Source organism: Anser brachyrhynchus (genome assembly GCF_964034855.1).
Source record: "Anser brachyrhynchus genome assembly, chromosome: W".
Lineage (NCBI taxonomy): Eukaryota > Metazoa > Chordata > Aves > Anseriformes > Anatidae > Anser > Anser brachyrhynchus.
In genome coordinates, this window is record NC_137704.1 from 20,878,950 (window position 1) to 20,901,131 (window position 22,182).

Here is a 22,182-nt window from a genome sequence, read left to right on the forward strand (position 1 = left end):
CACTATCTGGGCAATCGGTCGTCCCGAGGCACAAGCATAGCAATTGCTATGGTTGAGACTCTGGACAGTATATTTGACCCATTCTATCCAGGCATTCACATCCCCATACCCTGTTTCAATCTCAAATGTTTGAACTGCCACATTTCAAAGAGGGCCTCCTGTTTTCTCTCCTGTTTTCTCCTTGAGTTTCTCCCTTTCTCTGATGGCAATAGAGGATCGTTTCCATACAGCTATTCTCAATCTGGCTGTTGGGTCCCTCCCAGTTATTTGTTCTCTCTGCTCAATTGTCGTTGGGCATTTAAATCTCCACAAGCTAACACCTCACAAGCATCAAGCATGACAGATTGTGGTACATAACCCTCTGTCACATTCACCCATATTTTGACGGGGTATCCCGTCTTACTGTTATCTGGTCATGCCTTTTCCAAGTTGCCAATTGACCAAGGCCTTCTCTGAGGCCTACAATCACTAGAAACAAAATTAATAGTTGATTTTTCCCTGTCATTATTTTTAAACCTTAGGTTTCCAAATAATTATCAATACAAAGAATAAGATGTACACTACTACTAGAACAAAAACCCCTGGGAGCACTTTGATTCCCTATAGGCCAGTCCTTTCTCTCAATCACAAGTCACACTCATTAGTTACCTGTGAAAATAAAAGGTTAGTTTACAATTGTAAGCTTTTATCCTGCTCGGAGTCTATTATGAGATTTTTCTTTTTGATTTTAACTTTCAACAAGTCTTCTGTAGGAACAAGTTCCCAGGTACTAGGGTCGATGGGTGCTTTCACTCGAGTATAGTGAGTCCAACCTTTTTCCGCAGTTCTTACAGCTGTTTCAGTGGTTAGTAGTACTTGGAATGGTCCTTCCCATTCAGGATGGAGTTTTGATTCTCTCCAGGTGCGTATCAGGACCCAATCTCCTGCATGGAATGAATGTACTGGGAATTCCAAAGGTGGGGTTTTAGCCAACAGTCCACGAACCCTGAGAGAAGCCAAGGAAGAAGATAATCCAAGTACATAGTTTTTAAGAAAAATATCTTTAGTTTCAAAAGTAGGTATCTCACCACTTCGACCCAGGTACGGTAGTCCAAACAACATCTTCTATGGTGAAACTCCTATATCTTTTCTAGAAGCAGTTCGAATTCTGAGAAGTGCTAAAGGTAAACATTTTGTCCAGGGAAGCTTAGTCCCTAAAACCAGTTTTGACAGATGTTTCTTTAATGTCTGATTCATTCGCTCGACTTTCCCCGAGGAAGAAGGATGCCATGGAGTATGAAACTCCCATTTTATTCCTGAGGTTCTCATTAATCCTTGTAAAATAGATGAAGTAAAATGACTTCCTTGATCTGAGCCTATATTTTCAACAACCCCATATCTAGGGATTATTTGTTTCAGGATTACCTTTATCACCACACTAGCTGTTGCTGATACTGAAGGAAAAGCTTCTACAAATCCTTACAAATGGTCAGTTAATACTAGCAAGTACTTAAATCTACCTACTTAAGGTAATTCAGTAAAATCTACTTGGATGCTCTGAAAAGGTCGAAGTCCTGGCTCCCGTCCACCCAGAGGTTGTTTCCACAGAGCCTTCTTATTCACTCTCTGGCATGTTATGCAACTATTACACACCTGCTTAGCTATGGTATACATGCCTACACATATATATTTTCTTAATACAGCATCACACATTGCCTGGACTCCCCAGTGGCTTCCTTGATGTAGAACAGCTAAAATTTCCCTCATTATTTATTTACCCAGTAAATGCTTTTCTGCTGAACGTCAATTTAGTACTTGCCTTTCTCCGCCTTCCCCCCCCACCCCCAATACATTGGGAATTCCCAAGAAGCAGCATGTCTGGTACTTCCTGTGCTTATGTTACCAATTCTGGTGCAAAACAAACATTTTCTGTTCCCACATGCATTATTTCATGAATTTTTAAGCTGATGCTCTAAATCGTTGTGGTTTAACCTGGCCAGCAGCTAAGTACCACACAGCTGTTTGCTCCCCCTGGCCCCGGCCCAGTGGGATGGGGGAGAGAATTGGGGAAAAAAAGTGAAAGCTTGTGGGGTGAGATAAAGACCATTTCTTTGGATAGAAAAGAAAGGAAAATAATTGAAGAATAATAATTGAAAGAACTGTAGGGGTTGGAAAGGACCTCAAGAGATCATCGGGTCCAACCCCCCTGCCAAAGCAGGTTCCCTAGAGCAGGCTGCCCAGGTAGGTGTCCAGATGGGCCTTGAATATCTCCAGAGAAGGAGACTCCACAACCTCCCTGGGCAGACTGTTCCAGTGCTCCGTCACCCTCACCGTGAAGAAGTTCTTTCCCATGTTGGTCCGGAACTTCCTGTGATCCATTTTGTAGCAATTGCCCCTTGTCCTGTCCCCACAAACCGCTGAAAAGACATTGGCCAAATCCCTCTGTCTCCCACACCTCAGGTATTTATAAACAATAAGATCCCCTCTCAGTCTTTTTTTCTCCAGGCTGAACAGACCCAGGTCTCTCAGCCTTTCCTCATAGGGAAGATGCTCCAGGCCCCATATCATCTTTGTGGCTCTCCGCTGGACTCTTTCAGGAGATCCCTCACTTTTTTTGTACCGGGGAGCCCAGAACTGGACACAGTACTCCAGGTGAGGCCTGATCAGGGCAGAGTAGAGGGGGAGGATCACCTCCCTTGACCTGCTGGCCACACTCCTTTTAACGCACGCCAGGATCCCATTGCCCTTCTTGGCCACCAGGGCACACTGCCGGCTCATGGCCAACCTGTTGTCCACCAGGACCCCCAGGTCCTTCTCTGCAGAGCTCCTCTCCAGCAGGTCGTCCCCCAGCCTGTACTGATGCATGCGGTTTTTCCTTCCCAGGTGCAGGACTCTACACTTGCTCTTGTTAAACCTCATCTGGTGTATTCCTGCTGAGCTCTCCAGCCTGTCCAGGTCTTGCTGAAGGGCAGCACAGCCTTCTGGCATGTCGGCCACTCCTCCAGCTTTGTATCATCGGCGTACTTGCTGAGGGTGGACACTATTCCCTCATCAAGGTCGTCGATGAAGATGTTGAACAAGACCGGACCCAGCACCGACCCCTGGGGAACACTGCTAGTCACAGGTCTCCACCCAGACTCTGCGCCGCCGGTCACCACCCTCTGAGCTCGGCCAGTCAGCCAGTTCTCAACCCACCTTACTGTCCTCTCATCTATCCCACACTTTCTCAGCTTTGCTAGCAGGATGTCATGGGAGACAGTATCAAAAGCCTTGCTAAAGTCAAGGTAGATGACATTCACTGCTCTCCACCCATCTACCCAGCTGGTGATGTCATCATAGAAGGCAACGAGGTTGGTCGAGCAGGATTTCCCCTTGGTGAGTCCATGCTGACTACTCCTCATAACCTTCTTCTCTTCCAGTTGCTTGGAGATGTCATCCAGAACAAGCTGTTCCAACACCTTTCCAGGGACAGAGGTGAGACTGACTGGCCTGTAGTTTCCCAGATCCTCCTTCTTGCCCTTCTTGAAGACCGGAGTGACACTGGCTATCCTCCAGTCTTCAGGCACCTCTCCTGTTCTCCAGGACCTTTCAAAGATGATAGAGAGCAGTTCGGTGATCACCTTCACTAACTCCCTCAGCGCATGTGGATGCATCCCATCGGGGCACATGGATTTGTGTGTGTTGATCCCACTCAGATGCTCCCAGACCACTCCCTCGTCAACCAGGGGGGAGATCTCCATTTCCCAGACTCCCTCTCCTCCCTCCAGGGTCCAGGAGTCCCAGGGGGGAGTCTTTGAAGCAAAGACTAAAGCAAAGAAGGCATTCAGTATCTCTGCCTTCTCAGCGTCCCCTGTTACCAGGACACCCCCCTCGTTCAGCAGGGGACCCACATTATCCCTAGTCTTCCTTTTACTGTTTACATACTTAAAAAAAAACCCTTCTTATTATCCTTCTTCTCTTTTGAAAGCTTCACCTCCAGGTGGGCTTTAGCCTTCCTCGTCGCGTCCCTGCAGGCCCTGACAACACTTCTATACTCCTCCCAGGAGTATAGACAGGCCCTTTTTCCACATTTCATAGACCTTCTTCTTCCTTTTGATCTTATCGATGAGCTCCTTGCTCATCCACACAGGTCTCCTGCCCCCCTTCGCTTATTTCCTACTCTTAGGGATGCACCGATCCTGAGCTTGGAAGAAGTGCTGTTTAAATGTTGCCCATCTCTCACAAGCACCCTTGCCTTCTAGCAATCTAGCCCATGAGGTACTCCCAAGTAGGTCCTGGAAGAGGTCGAAGTTGGCTCTCCGGAAGTCCAGGGTAGCTATCCTACTTTTTGCCTTACTTCTTCCCCCAAGTTCCATCTTGAACTCCACTATCTCATGGTCGCTGCATCCCAAGCTGCCCCCAACCTTCACATCCCTAACAAGCCCATCCCCATTGGTAAGAACAAAGTCCAGAAGCACCCCCCCACCTCATCGGCTCCTACAACACCTGCGTCAGAAAATTGTCTTCAACTCATTGTAGGAACCGTTTGGACTGCACGTGCCTGGCTGAGTTGCTTACCTAACAAATGTCAGGATAATTGAAGTCCCCCATGAGAACCAGTGCCCGGGATCGTGAGGCTACTTCTAGCTGCTTGTAGAAGGCCTCATCGACGTCCTCCTCCTGATCTGGTGACCTGTAGTACACCCCCACAACAGTGTCCCCCATTCCAGCCCACCCCTTAATTCTCACCCACAAGCTCTCCACTTGTTCTTCACCCTCCCCCAGGTGGAGCTGGGTACATTCAAATTGCTCTCTCACATAAAGGGCAACTCCTCCCCCTCGCTTCCCCAGCCTGTCTTTCCTAAAGAGGACATAGCTCTCCATGACAGCGTTCCAGTCATGCAAGCTCTCCCACCATGTCTCTCTTATCCCAATGAGATCATGGCCCCGCAACTATACACAGATCTCGAGCTCATCCTGTTTATTTCCCATGCTTTGCACATTGGTATACAGGCATTTTAGGGAAGCAGCAGGCGCAGTTACCCCTGGAGGGATGCAAGAAGAAGATTCCGGACAGGGTATCGGGAATATTATCTTCTCTGAGGAGCCCTCGGATAATCCTATGGGACAACTCAGAGGTTTTTCCCTACTATCTTCAACAGTGACAGCAGTGACAACTTCCCCCAGCCCTTCTCTGTCACTTCTAACTCCCCTCCTTTCCCCCATCAAACCTAGTTTAAAGCCCTGGTAATCAGTCCAGAGAGCTTGCTCCCCAATACACTTCTGCCCCACTTGGTGAGTCGGAGTCCGTCAGCAGCCCACATACCTGGCTTCTCAAAGGCCTGCCCAAGATCAAAATACCCAAAGCCTTGGTCCAGACACCATCCCCTAAGCCAGTCATTTACCTATCCCATTCTCCTCCTTCTTTCTGGGTCCTGGTCACCCATCAGGAGAACACTACCTGCACCCTGATGAGAACACTACCTGCACCTCCGATCCCTTCATCATCCTTCCCAGGGATGCAAAGTCCTTTTTAATATTACTCATTTTTCTTGTTGCAGCTTCCCGGGACCCAGCCTGAATTACAACAAGAGGATAGTAGTCCTCTGTTTTAATGAGCTGTGGCAGAGCCTTCCTAACGTCTCTGACACGTGCTCCAGGAAGACAACACACATCTCTGGAGAGGTTATCCGGGCAGCAAACGGGAGCCTCAGTGCCCCCAAACAAGGAGTCTCCAATCACTAAGACTCTTCGCCCTTTTTTTGTGGCACTGGTTTTGATGCAGTGCCCCGTCCGGCCCTGCTCCTTATGCTCGATACTTCCCTCGTCCTTGACATGCTTCTCAGGGCCCGGGTTCTGACTACTGTCCAGACTGTCATCCTTTTCCTTTTCCTTCCTGAGAGCCTCAGATCTATTACCCAGGGACACTGTGGGGGTTGGTGGCACCGTGGGTGTTGGGGGCAGACGCCTCTTTCTGCTTCGAGCTGAGACGAGGGCCCAGCCCCTTTTCTCTTGTGGGCAGTCAAGCCCTCTGTCCTGCAGGTGAGCAACTGGATTGGCTACTACCCCTTGCAGGGACTTAGGCCTCAGTAGGGGCAGGTTGACACCTCCTATCTGTCACCCTCAGAGACTCCCAGGACCCCCTCAGGCTGCTGATTTCTTGCTGCAGCCCAGCCATCTGCTCAAGCAGTTCCTTGAGCAGGGCACACCTGCACCCACGACAGCCCTCTCTTCCCTCAGGACCCAGGGGGGGCCTCCGGATTCCAGAGCTCCCCACAGTCTCCAGTCTGGACTGCCACTTCCCCCCTCAGGGGATCCACCTGGGTGCCCACGTGAGCCCAGAGAGGCCATGTCCCCTCAGTTTGGGTTGCTGCCTCGTCTCTGCCGCTGTGACGGGTGCCCACCATGGTGAATTTTAAATTGTAAAAGGCGGAGTTCTCCAAGGAGAGGAGAAGAATGGAGGTGGGAAAGGGAGGAGAGGATCCTCCCTGTGCTCCTCCCTGCCCCACTTGAACTGCCCCGCTTGAACTGCCTGCGCTAAGTGCCAAAGTCTGTCCTGTTTGCGTGTCCTGTTTGTGGTGCTCCCTAGGGACTGCTTTTATACCATCAGGGGGTTGGCTGTTGTCACCCCGGTTCCGCCCTCAGCACGTCAGCGCCTGTGGGCGGCACAAGCACAGCTCCTGCCTGCTCCGGGGGGGGGAGGGGCGGGGCTGGGCTGTGGCTCTGATCAAACGGCTCTGCACTGCGTTATTGCGGGGGCGGGGGGGGGGGGGTGTTAGGGGTTGGCTCCGTCCATCTCCCTGCCAGGAACCCTCGCTGCAGCCGATCCGCGCGAGGTCCTCATTAAAATGGATAGAGCAACTGGAATGCATTGAATTCTGCCTAGGAGTAGATGAAGAGCGAGTTGAGAGCTTTTGAGTAAGGATTAAAGGGCAGGCTACCATGGCTGACACTGTTGTGGGTGTTTTCTACAAGCCACCTGATCAGGAAGAGGAAGTAGATGAAGCCTTCTACAGACAGCTAGAAGAAGCCTCACAATCACAAGCCCTGGTTCTCATGGGAGACTTCAACCACCCTGATATCTGCTGGGAAGACCATACAGCTAGGCATAAGCAGTCCAGGATGTTTCTGCAGTGCATTGATAATAACTTCTTGACACAGGTGCGGTCAAGGAGCCAACAAGGAGAGGTGTGCTGCTGGACATTGTATTAACAAACAAAGAAGGGCTGGTTGGAGATGTAAAGGTTGGGGGCAGCCTTGGCTACAGTGACCATGATATGGAGTTCAGGATCTTGTGAGGAGGAAGCAGGGCAAAAAGTAGGGTTGCGACTCTGGTCTTCGGGAGAGCAAACTTTGGCCTCTTCAGGGACCTGCTTGGAGGAATCCCATGGGTCAGGGCCCTAGAAGGAAAGAGGGTCCAAGAGAGCTGGTCAGTATTCAAGTATCCCTTCCTCCAAGCTCAAGATTGATGTATTCCTATGAGCAAGAAGGCAAGTAAAGAGGGCAGGAGAAGTGCATGGATGAGCAAGGAGATCCTGGCAAAACTCAGACAGAAGAAGGAAGTTTACAGCATGTGGAAAAAGGGACAGGCCACTTGGGAGGAATATAGGGACATTCTTAGAGTACGCAGGGATGCGACAAGGAAGGCCAAGGCCCATTTGGAATTAAATCTGGCAGGGGATGTCAAGAAGAGCTTCTTCAAATACATCAGTAGCAAAAGGAAGACGGGAAAATGTCGGCCCACTGCTGAATGGGGCAAATGCCCTGGTAATGAAGAATACAGAGAAGGAAGAGTTGCTGAATGCCTTTTTTGCTTCAGTCTTTACTGCTAAGACCAGCCCTCGGGAATCTCAGATCCTAGAGACAAGAGAGGAAGTCTGGAGAAAGAAGGTGTTTGGAGGAATGGGTTAACTAACATAGCTGTTTGGTGGGCTCAGAGGCACCCTATTGGACATGCTTGAGCTCCAGGCCTTGGTACAGAGAAGATCAAAGAAGCACAGTGAGGATCACAGCATGGTGGTAAAAACTGCGCCTGCACAAACACTTGATTAAAAACAGGCGAAAACAACAGGCCAGTGATCTCCTGGCACAGACCCTGTTTAGCAGTTCCTGTGTCCCCAGTTGTGTGCCTCTGCTTGGGTGTAGCTTCAGGGATCCCTCAGTTGGTGAGGTAACAAGAATAAATCTACTCTTCACATTTTAGCAACCAGTCTGTGGTTGTTCCTGCTGCCTTCCTGTACTGATTCACACAGAGGACTTTCCTTTGGTCAAGGTTAGAGATCATTTAAACAAACTTGACACCTACAAATCCATTAACCCCGATGAGATGCACCCACAAATGGTGAGGGAGCTGGTGGATGTTATTGCTAGGCCACTCTCCATCATTTTTGAAAGGTCATGGAGAACAGGAGAGGTGCCTGAGGACTGGAAGAAAGCCAATGTCACGCCAGTCTTCAAAAAGAGCAAGAAGGATGACACAGAAAACTACAGGCCAGTCACCTTCAGCTCCATCCCTGGAAAAGTGATCCTGGAGGTCATCTCCAAGCACGTGGAGGCTAAGAAGGTGATCAGGAGTAGTCAGCATGGATTCAGCAAGGGGAAATCACGCTTAACCAATCTGATAACCTTATATGATGGGATGACTAGCTGGGTAGATGAGGGGAGAGCGGTGGATGTGGTCTACCTTGACTTCAGCAAGGCTTTTGATACTGTCTCCCATAACATCCTCATAGACAAGCTCAGGAAGTGTGGGATAGATGAGTGGACAGTGGGTTGGATTGATAATTGGCTGGATGGCAGAGCTCAGAGGGTTGTGCTTAGTGATGCGGAATCTAGTTGGAGGCCTGTAGCTAGCGGTGTCCCCCAGGGGTCAGTACTGGGTCCAGTCTTGTTCAACTTATTCATCAGTGACCTGGATGATAGAACAGAGTGCACCTTCAGCAAGTTTGCTGATGACACAAAACTGGGAGGAGTAACTGATACCCCAGAGGGCTGTGCTGCCATTCAGAGGGACCTGGACAGGCTGGAGGGTTGGGCCTAGAGGAACCTTGTGAAGTTCAACGAGGGCAAGTGCAGGGTCCTGCACCTAGGGAGGAATAACCCCAAGCACCGGTACAGGTTGGGGGGTGACCTGCTGGAGAGCAGCTCTGCAGAGAGAGACCTGGGACTCCTGGTGGACATCAGGCTGACCATGAGTTGGCAATGTGCCCTTGTGGCCAAGAAGGCCAACGGTATCCTGGGCTGCATTCAGAAGAGTGTTGCCAGCAGGTCAAGGGAGGTGATCCTCCCCCTCTACTCAGCCCTGGTGAGGCCACACCTGGAGTGCTGTGTCCAGTCCTGGGCTCCCCAGAACAAGAGGGACATAGAACTACTGGAGTGAGTCCAGAGGAGGGCTACAAAGATGATTAGAGGACTGGAGCACCTGTCGTACAAGGACAGGCTGAGAGAACTGGGCCTGTTTATCCTGGAGAAGAGAAGAACAAGAGAGAATCTTATCAATGTATATAAATATCTGAGGGGAGAGTGTCAAGAGGATGGGGCCAGACGGTTTAGTAGTGCCCAGTGATAGGATGAGAGGCAACAGGCACAAACTTAAACACAGGAACACAGGAAGTTCCATCTGAATATGAGAGGGCGCTTCTTTACTGTGAGGGTGACAGAGAACAGATTGCCCAGAGAGGTTGTGGAGTCTCCTTCTCTGGAGATATTCAAAACCCGCCTGGATGCTATCCTGCACAACGTGCTCTAGGTGACCTTGCTTGAGCAGGGGGTTGGACCAGATGATCTCTAGAGGTCCCTTCCAACCTTAACCATTCTGTGATTTAGTTAATGTCAACATATTATACACAAGGAGAAAATTTAGTCTTGGCATAACTGAGAGTCCAACTGATGGAAAAAAGCAGTTGCACCTGTTTCCTCTAGAATTATAACTAGTTGTTATTCCATGGATAAGCAGGGCATGGTAACATTTCAAATGTCTTCCTATGTTAGGAAGTATGGGTGTTAAGGGTAGAATTGAAGCCAAGATGTTTCCTATTGCCTGGAAAAATGTAACTGTCCATGTACTTACATGTGTTTTTCCATGTCAGTGTTTCTTCATTTCTCTCATTGAAGTACTAATGTTAGTGACATTACTGGTCAGTTTTTGGAGCTAGAGAATTTGGATTTGAAGGACTTAACAAATCATTTTGATTAATTCTATGATACAGTCATGCACTCAACTCTGAGACTAGCCTTCATCTCTTTGATCTTTATCCATTTAGCAGTATAAAGAATCAAATTCTATTGTAACTTTAAGGAAATTTGGATGGTTTCGCTAAGGTGTCAGTGTAGTTTTTTTGCTTTTTGTTTTGTTTTTAAATGGAGTTTGAGCTAATTAAGGGAGTGTGTGTATGTGTATGATAGACTTTCATTGCTTTAAGTGCTGAGGGGAAAAACCTGTGTTTTCTAACTTTTTCCCAAAGCTGGGAAAAAGCAAAGCAACGTTGAAGAAAATAGGGAGGCTTGTAGCTTGTGTAGTCTCTAGCTGAGAAAATAAGGAAACCTTAAAGGAAACAGAGACTGGTAGCCTTGAGCTAGCAGAAGCAGAGAAGATAAGGGATGAAAGGTAAAAAACAAGAAGGAGAAAACAGCTGCAGGAAGATTCCAGGCTGACCTATGGTAACCTTTTGCTCATTAAGGGTCATTAACATATTACAATCACACCTATCAAAATGATAATGCATGCTAATGTGGGATTTGGTGCCCCACCCCCGCTGGTCCTCTGTAATGCACAAACTCAGTAGAGATGAGTTAGGTGAGCTGGTACAGCCAATCAAAAGTAGCCAGAGAGATAGTTTTCACAAGTTTGCTGTGTATAAATGATGGTGATTCAAGCTAGAGGTGTGCTTGCTTTGCAAAAGATTGCCAAGCACCTGACTCTGCAGAGTTATGTCTTTAATTAAATAATTAAAAGACCTTTGTGTGGATTCTGACTCTGTATGTTTATTAGCAGGGTGCACTGGGCATGAACCTACAGACAACATAACTGCTTTTGACTTGAAAGTTGATTAGACTTAGAATTTATTTTCTCATTTCCTTTACTCTCAGGTGTGCAATACTTATGTTTCAAAAGGAATTTGTACTTTGGTTGTAAAATCAGGATCTATACTGCAGACTTCTTATTAATACTCAGTTATTAGTTTGAGTGGATGATCTGATGAAGGGATGTTATTCTGTGTTAGCTTACAAAGCTATCAAAGAGAGTAGAATGTGAGAATTTCCTGCTTATTTGTGCAACTGTCTAACTTCTAACAGGTTGGAAAGAACAACTTCAGACCTCATCCCAAAGTTGAATCCAGCGTTGTCAGAATAGAGCCAAAGAACCAACCACCACCTATCAACTTCCAGGTAAAGCATTGGATACTCTAATATCAATGTAACATACTAATATTAGTATTTAATTTCATTTGTTTTTCTCTTTACTTTTTTTATGCTGATTTCACTACGAAGTATCCATTGGCATTTACAGAACACCAAAATACTCCTCTACTGATCAGGCTTGCATTAGTACATTACCTGCATGTGCCACCATCAGTTTAGGTGCAGCTCCTGTGTTGGAACAGGCTCCCCAGGGGCATAGTCATGGCACCAAGCCTGTTGGAATTTAAGAAGCGTTTGGACTGTGCTCTTAGTCATATGGTCTGAATTTTTGGGTAGACCTGTGTGGTGCCAGGAGTTGGACTTGATGATCCTTGTGGGTCCCTTCCAACTCGGAATATTTTATGATTTTCTTATAGTATTTCTGATAAGGCTGAAGTACCATCTCCATGTCAGTTGGAGAGTTGTTACTCATAATGTTCCTTTCATAGTACTTCCCATCTCCCAGAAACTCTTCCAGCTGATGAGTTTGTTACTTATGATCAAAGGAGGGCCTATGAGAACTTCTCATAGACGTTACAGAGTCATTTGAAGATAAGACATGTTATAGGATAGTATTCTTCAAGTTAATTTTTGAAATACTTTGATCTTCAAGACCATTTCAGCCTTGCCCAGCATTAGCCAGATTTTCTTGAAGTATCTGCCTTCTCAGCAATTAAGATCTAGCCAGTAGTGCCTAGGCACAAAAAAGAACAATTGAAATGTTTTTGTGGGTGAAGTTTTTTTGGTTTATTTTTCCTCCTTTTGTATTGCCTTGTCCAAGGCTGCATGGTTTTTGCATTAAGAAAGATACTTTCCTGAAAGATTTTTGTGTTCAGTGTTGTTGTGAAATTGTCAATAGTGTTTGTTCTTGTTTATAGCAGTTGTATGTTCCTTTGATTAAATACTGAACACTTTAATTTCAGGAACGTGATTGTCTAGTAAGGATAACCTTTGTTAGGATAGACAAGATACTCTCTGTAGCCTTTAAATAACATTTATTAGAGGTAAATTTATCGGAGTTTCAGAGTCCATCCAACTAACCATTTCTTTTGTGCAAATGTCTAGCAGTGTTATATACATGCTAGCAGAGTCTGGGATAAACCATGATGGAGAACTTATCAGAAGAGTTTGTGACCTCAGCATATGAAACTTTTTAGAAGAAAACTCTACTGGGCAGTTATTCAAAAAGAACAGCTCTCTGTAGTTTAATTATATTAATTGCTTTTTATCGTAAAGATTAAGAATCAGTTGAATAAAACAACAAGTTCAGTTTTCATTTTAGACTTGTATTCCTTTCAGGTCAAGAGCTGTAGAGCAGTTGCTGGATCATAATTACCGAATTCACTGATCCTTTTTAATATATTAAATTCTATTCCTGTGTACTGTGACCTAAATACTAACATAAGAATAAAAAAAATCAGAATTGAAAAGCTTAATACGTTAAAGCTTTTCTAAGAGAATTTCAGGAAGGGAAGAATTTAACTCTTACTAAAGAAAAATGTAAAAGGGTCACTAAATTACAGTGGAAAAAAAATATCTGAGGATATTGTTAATATCTTGGCTGCACATGTCTCAAGGCCTGACTTTTTCCCAAAAAGCTAGTAAGATTTTTTTTTGTCTGCTTAGCGATACTGTTTGTGATTTATTTACAGTGAATGAGCTGAGATATAAAAATTCAGACAATGAAAGAAAACAATCCATAGAAGAAAAAAAATACAGCTTATCTCATGAAATAATAACTCTTCTAAAAGCAGGGAAAGAATAGATGATTTAAATTAACCTTATTCTATGCTATGAATAGAAAAGTAATTTGCATCTTTTTCTGTTGACAGGAAATAACTTCAAAATTATGGTGAAAATACAGACAATCCTAAGATACTGATTACTCTGAAAAACGAGCCTGTTCAATGAATATAGATGACTTCATTAGGTAAATCTTTTCTCTTTAGGCCTTCCTTTTAAGCCTCTTCAATTTTACCTGCTTCTATACCGATGTTGTACAGATTGGTATTGGGTTACACAGGGAAAATACTAGCCCTGGTTTCCTCTGAATACCAGACACTTTTTGCTTCCCAGTCCTAAACATGAAGAAGCACTTAAACCCTATATATATTTTAACTGCTGCTTACAGTATTCAGAACAAACTAAAGATTCCTACTTCTGTAACTTGTGTACTAGATACTTCTATGTATCTTCTAAAAATAGCTCTAATAACAGAATTGGTTATTGTAACTTCTCTGGAGACTTATGCAGCCCTTCCCTGTCCATCTGTCTTGAGAATTAGGCCTTGATCTATAGCATAATTTGGAAATTTTAGTAATTGATTACTATATTCTATTCTTCTGGTCAGTAATTTAAGTTGGAACAGGAATCCTCTCCTAATTAAAGATAAAATTCCTAGCCACTTCTCAGCATAACAATTTAATGCAGCTATTACTCTTTAACGAGATGTGGTAAACCTGGTAGGGTACAATATAAATAACTGTGCTGGAAATATATCTACATCTCTAAAATGGCAAACTTAATAGTAGCTTCTAGTATAACCTTTGTAACATTTTTTTATAGCACTTGAACAATGACTGCTTTTGTGGTATTTTTGTATCTTCTTTGCCAGCCAGTATGTCTTGGAAATGACTTAATCAGCAATATAAATTAGTGGGAAATTATAACATGAATATTTCACTTCCAGACTGTTGCATGGCTTCAATTACGAAGGCATCCATTTCTCACAGATCTGTCACTCTTACAGTAGAATCTATATTTTGTTATCTAAGCCTTACCTAAACCAGAGTGACTGCAATGGGACAAGCTCTTCTCACAAAAGCAATAAACAGAATACATCATGCGCAATCTGGTTCTTGTTAAGAACATTGCATACAATTTTATCACAGATAATAGGCAAGAAGATGCTGCCCTGTATTTTAAAGGTATTAAATTATTTCAGTACTGAAGTGAGGTGCTAGATTTCCACAGAACAGTGTATTTTTAAATATACTCAATGACATGAAGATCAATGCTGCCATAACTGAAATCTGTGTTCTTTGGCCATGGACTCCATCTCGGTATATTCTTGCAAAACTTACAGTACAGCTCATAAGTCTGGTCTGCACAACAAAAATGGATTTGTAGTAATTCCATTTGTTTTTTGTTTGTTTTAAAAAAATACTTTAAAACTTTCTTTTGAGTTGACATGACGGTCTCTTCCATTTGTCCACTGGTACCTACCAGCATTCCAGATCTGTTAGTAACCTGCTTCCATTAGAGAAATCCCAATAAGTGTTTTTCAGAAACAGGAACATGTATCTTATGGGCTTGGTGTGGGATAGTTATGAAAGCATCACTGAGGTATCTAAAATTACTACTCATCATCTCCTTCCCCCCCCCCCCCCCTTACTGCCATCAAACCCCTTGTAGGAATCAGCAGAAAGTTAGCAACTGGCCAGATGGTTTTTCATTGGTGTTTTTTTTTGTCAACTGTACAGTAAGGCAGCTATTTTCATAAGAAAATAACTTTGTACCTCAAGTCACTGAGGAGTTTTAGCAAAGATCAAAGCTTTCAGTGAGGTTCAAAGCAATGCATTTCTGTTCCCTGACAGACTTATTGAACTGTCTTAATATAGTTTGGATTATTTTATTGGATTTATGTGGCAAGGGTTTGGTAGCAGAGGAGCTGCAGGGGTGGCCTCTGTGAGAAAAGTCCAGAACCAAACCAATGAGCAATGGTGGTTGCGTCTCTGTGAAAGCGTATTTAAGAAGGGGGGGAAAGCTGTGCAACAGCAGCTAGGAGAGAGGAGTGAGAAAATGTGAGAGAAACAGCCATGCAGACACCAAGATCAGTGAAGAAGGAAGTGCTCCAGGCACCAGAGAAGAAGTTTCCCTGCAGCCTGTGGAGAGGACCATGGTGGAGCAGATCTCCATGCTGCATCCTGTGGAGGAGCCAACTGTGGAGCAGGTGGATCTAACCTGAAGGAGGCTGCATCCCATGGAGAGCCCCTGCCATAGCAGACTCTGGACTGGAACTGAAGCCCATGGCGAGGAATCAACACAGGAGCAGGTGACCTGGCAGGAGCTGCTGTCCATGCGAGACCCAGACTGGAGCAGTTTGCTTCTGACAGATGGACCCCGTGGTATGGACCCATATCTGGAGCAGTTCTTGAAGAGCTGCTGCCTGTGGGAAGCCCACGCCGGATCAGTTCGGTAAGGACGGCATCCCATGGGAGGGACCCCACGTTGGAGCAGGGGAAGAGAGTGACTAAGAAGGTGTCCTGGTTCCAGTTAGGACAGAGTTAACTTTCCTCCTAGTAGCTGGTAGGGTGCTATGTTTTGGATTAGGATGAGAATGTTAATAACACACTGATGTTTTAATTGTTGCAGAGCAGTGCTTACACTAAGCCAAGGACTTTTCAGCTTCTTGCTCTGTCCTGCCAGCGAGCAGGCTGGGGGGTGCAGCAGGAGCTGGGAGGGGACAGACCCAGGACAGCTGACCCAAACTGGCCAAAGGGGTATTCCATACCATCTGACGTCATGCTAAACAATATATAGGGGTGGCTGGCCGGGGTGGGGGGGCCGGCTGCTCGGGGATAGGCTGGGCATCGGTCAGCGGGTGGTGAGGAATTGAATTGTGCATCACTTGTTTCACACAAATTATTATTATTAGTAACACTATTATTATTATTGTTATTATTATTTGCCTGTCTTAATAAACTGTCTTTATCTCAACTCACAGGCTTCACTTTCCCGTTTCTCTCCCTCATCCCAGAGAGGGAGGGGGGAGGGTGAGTGAACAGCTGTGTGGTGTTTAGCTGCCGGCCGGGTTAAACCACAACAGAAGGAGCGGCAGAGACAAAGCTTTAGGGACTGACCACAACCCCCCTTCCCCTGCACTACTTAAGAGGGGGGCGTGTGTGTGAAGTGAAGTTGTTTTTAGTTTGCTGTTAGTTTCTCACTGTTCTAGTCTGCTAGTGATAGGCAATAAATTATATTAATCTCCCTCTGAGTCTGTTTTGCCTATGACAGTAATTGGCAATTTCTGTGTCCTTATCTCAACCCTTCAGCCCTTTCCATCGTATTTTCTCCTCCTTTTTCCTTTGAGGAGGGGGAGTGAGAGAGCAGCTATGGTGTAGTTTAGTTGCCCAGGATGCTAAAGCCACCACAGTTAGATATTTTTTATTAAGGACAAGGCAGAATTTTCCCAATGAAATTTGTGTTAACTTGTATCATGGCCATCAAAAGAAAAATCTACTTTGATTTGTCTTATGATTCATGAAAACAGTAATTATTAACTTTTTGTAGCATCATGCAGAGGTAAAGGCATAACTCTGTATTAACAAACGTAAGTCATCTGTCTCATGGGTGGCATCTCTTTTTCCATAAGACCACAATAAGTAGAGAAGAAACATTACCGAATCCTTTTCCAAAATTCAACTTAATTTTATACAAGTCCAATGTCAATATGTTAAAAGTCAATGATTCAGAAACATGTACTTGAATTTGCAGGCATCCTGAAAGAGGAATTTAACAACTCTAGTACTGCTTCACTGCCTATCAAAACAATTTGAGTGATGGTTAAGTAGCCACAGCAATACGCACAGACCAAGACAGAAGGAACAAATGTAGGAGCTTTGCATCATGCTCTTCATAAATGTTTTTGTTGTACAGCGCACAAAACAGTATATACTTCTCGGAGTACTATCCAAATAATGTCAGCCCATCAGAGCAATGAGTTACAGGAATTCAAGTGCTGTAACCAGCCATATCAATTGTTTATCTATCTTAATTCTCACTGCTTCAGTCTCAGTGTCAATCTAATCTTTACAGCAGGCTCTATCACAAAGGTAGTCTCTTAACAGCCTCTAGACATAATTTTGACTTCCATCTGGTACCTGACAAGCCATGATGTTTCTTTGAGATCTGCTGCAAAACAAAAGTCAGGACAGGGATCTAGGGAACATCTTCCTACCTTACAAATTTGCACAGAATGGTCATTTCCAGAAGTAAATACTCATTCTGAAATCAGAGGCCTTTTTAGTAGTGCAATAACTTGCATGTGTTTACAAAGTGTACCCCTTCCCAAAGCAGAACAGACCTTTCATAGAAGTAAATTCTCATCTGTAATTCAGTTAATAGCTTAATTTATTTAACACATTATGTAAAATCTACATTGTTGTTTCACTTTTCATGTTTACACACAGGAGGATTGTTTTTTTAATTTTTAACCATGATGCAACAAGAACTTCTTATAGCCTACCTTCTTATAGGAGGTGCAAACATTAAACACTATGAGAATTCCTGGCTCATTTATCTTGTTTTTCATTGCATTCCCTTTATTTTCCTCCCAGCCTGGCTCAAATGAACAAGGTTTGTATTCCACAAGTAATGTTTAAACAGTTCCAAGTGAAAGTCTGCCGATAGGAAGACTCCTGGAAACAGGGAAAACTCCTAGAGAGGTCTATAACTCTTCATTTGACAAGAAGTTCTTACGTGAAAGGTCAATCTTTTGGATACTGATTTGCAAAAGTAACTTGAGTGACACCAACTAAAAAGTGCTGATACGCATTCTTTGTGAGAATTCAGGTACTTGATACTTGAGAGATTTCAACTAGCACTAGGTAGAGATATGCAAATCCTCAAATGATGCAATTTCACCCCTCTTTTCAGCTGTTGGCACTGTATATAAAGGGAAATATAGGTATTAACTACTTTTTTTTTATTTATTTAAAGCAATAGAGCGACTCAAACTGCCTGCAAACTACAGTTAATGTACATGTAAGTCTGTCATGGATCAAAACCCAAATTTTAACAGTAGGTGAAAAGCCAATATATATTTCTTTAGCTGGATCCTTGAACTTTGACAGTTATCCTATCCATATACAGAGCTCAGATTGTACCTTTTTTCTGACAGCATTATCATCCCATACCACATACTACATACCAGCATTATCCTGTTACAACTCTCCTCAGTACTTAAACATTACTTTTTTTATACATCGACTAATTTATATTTTTGTTTTTTTGATTCTTTTTTTCCTTGAGAAAAATGTTTGAATTGCATAACTATTCTTTATGGTATTCAAATAAATCTAGATTCCAGATTTTTTACAAGGAGGATGGAAAGTCCAGCTGTTTGTCCACTCTAACAGCTCTTGCAGTTCCTGTTCAAATGATGTGGCACATCCTGTGAAATGAATGATCTAGCTACCAAAAAAAAAAGTCTCAAAACACATTAAAAATGTACACAGACTAAAAGTAATTAATATTGACTAAGGAATGTTGTTTATTAAGTCTGTGCTTCAGAAAGAGGATGTTTAGGGTTAAGTAGCCTTCATCAAGGCACAGAATGGGAAGAGGTAAGCACAGCTGCCTGTAGAAGAGAAACTATATACAACCATGAGTGAGGTGTGCATGCACGCAAACACAATTTAGAACTGCATAGCTGGTCTTTGTAACAAAACTGAACACAGTTAAAAGGAAATATTGTGACTTTTTAATGGCCACAGTTCTACTTCATTATTAAAAACTTGGCAAATTTTCCAAACATAAAATTCACAATTTGAATAAATGAAATATTTTAAACAAAGTGCTTCATGGATCTGAACCCTGCATGGTTGTACCGTCTGGTCTAGAAGCATTTTGTAGACATCATAGGAGCATTTCACACAAAACCAAAAATGTAATTCAGGTGAATAAGAAACAGGACATTTCCACAGACATTTCTAATGTTTTCACACTTTCAAGTAGTTGAGTTCTTACAGCCACTGGGTTTTGTAACAAATGTGTGCTACAGCAGTAAGGGTTTGTGGATTCCTTTAGCAGCAAAGGCCCATTTCAAAGGGCACGTGGTCTTTTCGGGTTGATCTGTTTACTGGCCTGTTCCTCCTCCTGTAGAGCTGCTCGGAAAGATTTCACTTTATCTTTAATGAAAAAGAGAGAATGAGTACTGATGTGCTTGTACCCAACAAAGATCTTGAAACTAAGCCCTGAACTCCACAACCCTGCCCTAATGCACAACAAAGAAAATTCCTCCACAAAAACAGTTGAAGCTACAAGAAACTCCAAGAGGATTAAGATAAGCTTAAATTCAGTACTCACCATACAAACAAGCTTTTTAGCAACTTAGTCCCTTCTTAGATGCTACCCGTCTCTAGGCAGGATAGATTTGGAAACTACACAATTGCACTCCAAGTATGTAACCTGTTTGTGCTTAAATTCTGCTTCTAACTTACAGAGTACAGGAAGATACACACAGCATACTTCCTTTTCCTTCCCAGCAGCTTCCGAATCATTCTTAAAAGCAGACAAAATTGTATCTTAGTCTATGATCAGCAACATTCTCCCCTACTTTGTGCTCCCCTATCTGCACTACACTGGTGCAGCCTCACCTTGAGTCCTGTGTGCAGTTTTGGGTGCCACAATACAAGAAAAACATAAAACTATTAGAGTCCAAAGGAGGGCTATGAAGATGGTGAAGGGTCTACAGGGGAAGATGTATGAGGAGTGGCTGAAGTCACTTGGATTGTTCAGCCTAAAGAAGAGGAGACTGAGGGGAGACCTCATGGCAGCCTACAGCTTCCTCATGAGGGGAAGAGAGAGGCAGGCGCTGATCTCTTCTCTCTGGTGACCAGCAATAGGCTCCGAGGGGATGGCATGAAGCTGTGACAGGGGAGGTTGAGGTTGGATATTAGGAAAGGGTTCTTTACTAAGAGGGTGGTTGGGCACTGGAACAGGCTCCCAAGGGAAGTGGTCATGGCACCAAGCCTGCTGGAGTTCAAGAAGCGTTACACAACACTGTCAGACATACGGTTTGATTTTTGGGCAGTCCTTTCTGGAGCCAGGAGTTGGGACTCAGTGATCCTTGTGGGTCCCTTCCAACTCAGGTAATTCTATGATTCTATGATTTTCCTATGAATGCATTTGTGATTATATTTTTGAAGTTTTTCACTGTAAATGGATAAACACATCATTTAAAAAAATTAATCATAACTATCAGGAGAGAGGGAGAAACCTGAGAAAGGAAGCATGGCATTCCTTCATATTTCTATGCCTCTTCCCCCCACTCTCCTGTGATAGGTCCAAGAAGATGAAGGAAAACATAATGACAGCGTGAAGAAATTAGTTCCAAAGTGAAAGGGGAAAAAAAATGAAATATGCAGTGACCATTATGTGCCACCAGCAGAACACAGAAGTTACTGGGAGAATCTTTGACTTCCCTTCTGTAAAGCTATACAAGCATCATCCTGCCTGTAAAGACACAAGGATCTCTTAGATAACCTTTACCTCCAGTGTCTTGTTTCAAAAGAGGTATCTAATAAGCTTTAGAAGAACAGAGAATCACCTAAACTGTGTTTTCTCGCTGCTGGTGTCTCAAATTGTCTCTTCCTGAAGAGGAAGCCATCATTTAGTTTGTAAGAAGCAAAGGAACATACAACCAATTCTTTGCTGAGCAGGTCACATCTGATTTGCTTAATGCATTCTTATAACCTACAGTAGATACTCAGACTGAGAAAAATCTAAGATTTTATCTTCTAAGGAATTTTCTAATGTGGATCCAAAAAACAAAAGAAAAAGAAAAAAAAAACAACAAAAACCACAAAAACAACAACAAAAAAATCCTTGAATTTTCACCAGTGTAACATGCCTGCTGGAGTGCAAAGAGATACAGAATCTAAAATGAAAAATAAATCTCCATGAGGTATCAAGCTGACAAGATGATTTTAGATGACAAGTGGAACAGGCACTAATTAACTGCATTTTTTTTTTTTAACAAAGAGAGGCTGGTAAAATTCAGACAGAAAGGCTGCTGAAGAAAAAAGTAGACTAACAAACAAGCTACTCAGAGCTTGATGCAACTCTTAAAGCACAAATTAAAAAAAAAAATGACAGCAGACTCCCTGCTACACCACAGAGTGCAACAGAGCAGGAGGTGGGAGTTGCAGCTAATTTTTCCTCATTGCATTACCTTATTTTTTTTTTCTGTACAGTTCTTTTGGCTTTTCTTTTCCCTCTCTTTATCATTTTGGAACAAAGGAAAAGAAAAGGAAAGTTGGAGGAACAAGTTCCTACTTCCTGGAGTCTTTTAAACTAGGATGAACAGAATACAGATGTGAACTTGCTCTTGGCAGCAGAATAAGCATTACTTCAACAGGGCATTAAAGAACAGCATAAGAGGAAAAAAAAATCCCAAAATATAAGCACGCTCTACGAACTGCTAATAACGCACATAAAATTGATTAAAAGCAATCTACCTCTAAGTTCGGTCAGAATATCAATTTTCTGCTCTAGAATTGCTTCAAGTTGTGTAGCATAAGAATCCACATCATAGTCTACTTCTTCTGTCATCTCAAGAAGGGCTTTTTCATCTTCCAGCCATCTAATAGATTCCTAGATAAAAATTAAAAACAAACAAACAAAAAACAAAAACAAGTAAATAAGAAGAAATTCTTTGATGGTGGTGAGGCACTGGAACAGGTTGCCCAGAGAAGTTGTGGATGCCTCAGCCCTGGCAGTGTTTAAGGCCAGGTTGGATGGGGCTTTGAGCAACCTGGTCTAGTGGATGGTGTCCCTGGCCTTGGCAGGGGGGTTGGAATTATAAGGTCTTTGAGATCCCTTCAAACCCTGTACTGGGACTGGTTGGGATGGAGTTAACTTTCCCTGCAGCAGCCCATACAGTGCTGTGCTCTGCACTCGTAGCTAGAACAGCACTGGTATCACTCCAGTGTTGTGTCTATTGCTGAGCAATACTGGCACAGCATCAAGACTCCCTCCAATCCCCCCCCCTCGAAAAGCCAGCAGGCTGGGGGTGGGCAAGAAGAGGGGGAGGGGACATCA

General features: G+C 43.7%; 1 protein-coding gene and 1 long non-coding RNA gene across 10 annotated transcripts in view; one reads left to right on the forward strand and one right to left on the reverse strand.

Annotated features, from left to right (window-relative positions):
- The window catches only part of LOC308184725 (kinesin-like protein KIF2A), a 374,830-nt gene that overhangs the window by 201,025 nt on the left and 151,623 nt on the right, over nucleotides 1-22,182 (reverse strand). For 8 of the 9 annotated variants that reach the window (XM_080572099.1, XM_080572102.1, XM_080572101.1 and 5 more), the window contains 2 exons: nucleotides 21,600-21,735; nucleotides 16,985-19,268 (listed from right to left, as the gene is read on the reverse strand). The exons of the other annotated variant lie outside the window; for it this stretch is intronic. In XM_080572099.1, coding sequence (XP_080428225.1) covers nucleotides 19,183-19,268; nucleotides 21,600-21,735 — 222 coding nt within the window. In that variant the 3' untranslated portion in view covers nucleotides 16,985-19,182. Of the gene's footprint in view, nucleotides 1-16,984; nucleotides 19,269-21,599; nucleotides 21,736-22,182 lie in introns of those variants that run through there. 9 annotated transcript variants of the gene reach the window in all.
- Nucleotides 6,763-14,547, forward strand: LOC308184679. The gene is made up of 4 exons (XR_013942804.1): nucleotides 6,763-11,046; nucleotides 11,254-11,346; nucleotides 13,191-13,288; nucleotides 14,048-14,547. It is a non-coding gene; the product is annotated as an uncharacterized lncRNA (long non-coding RNA).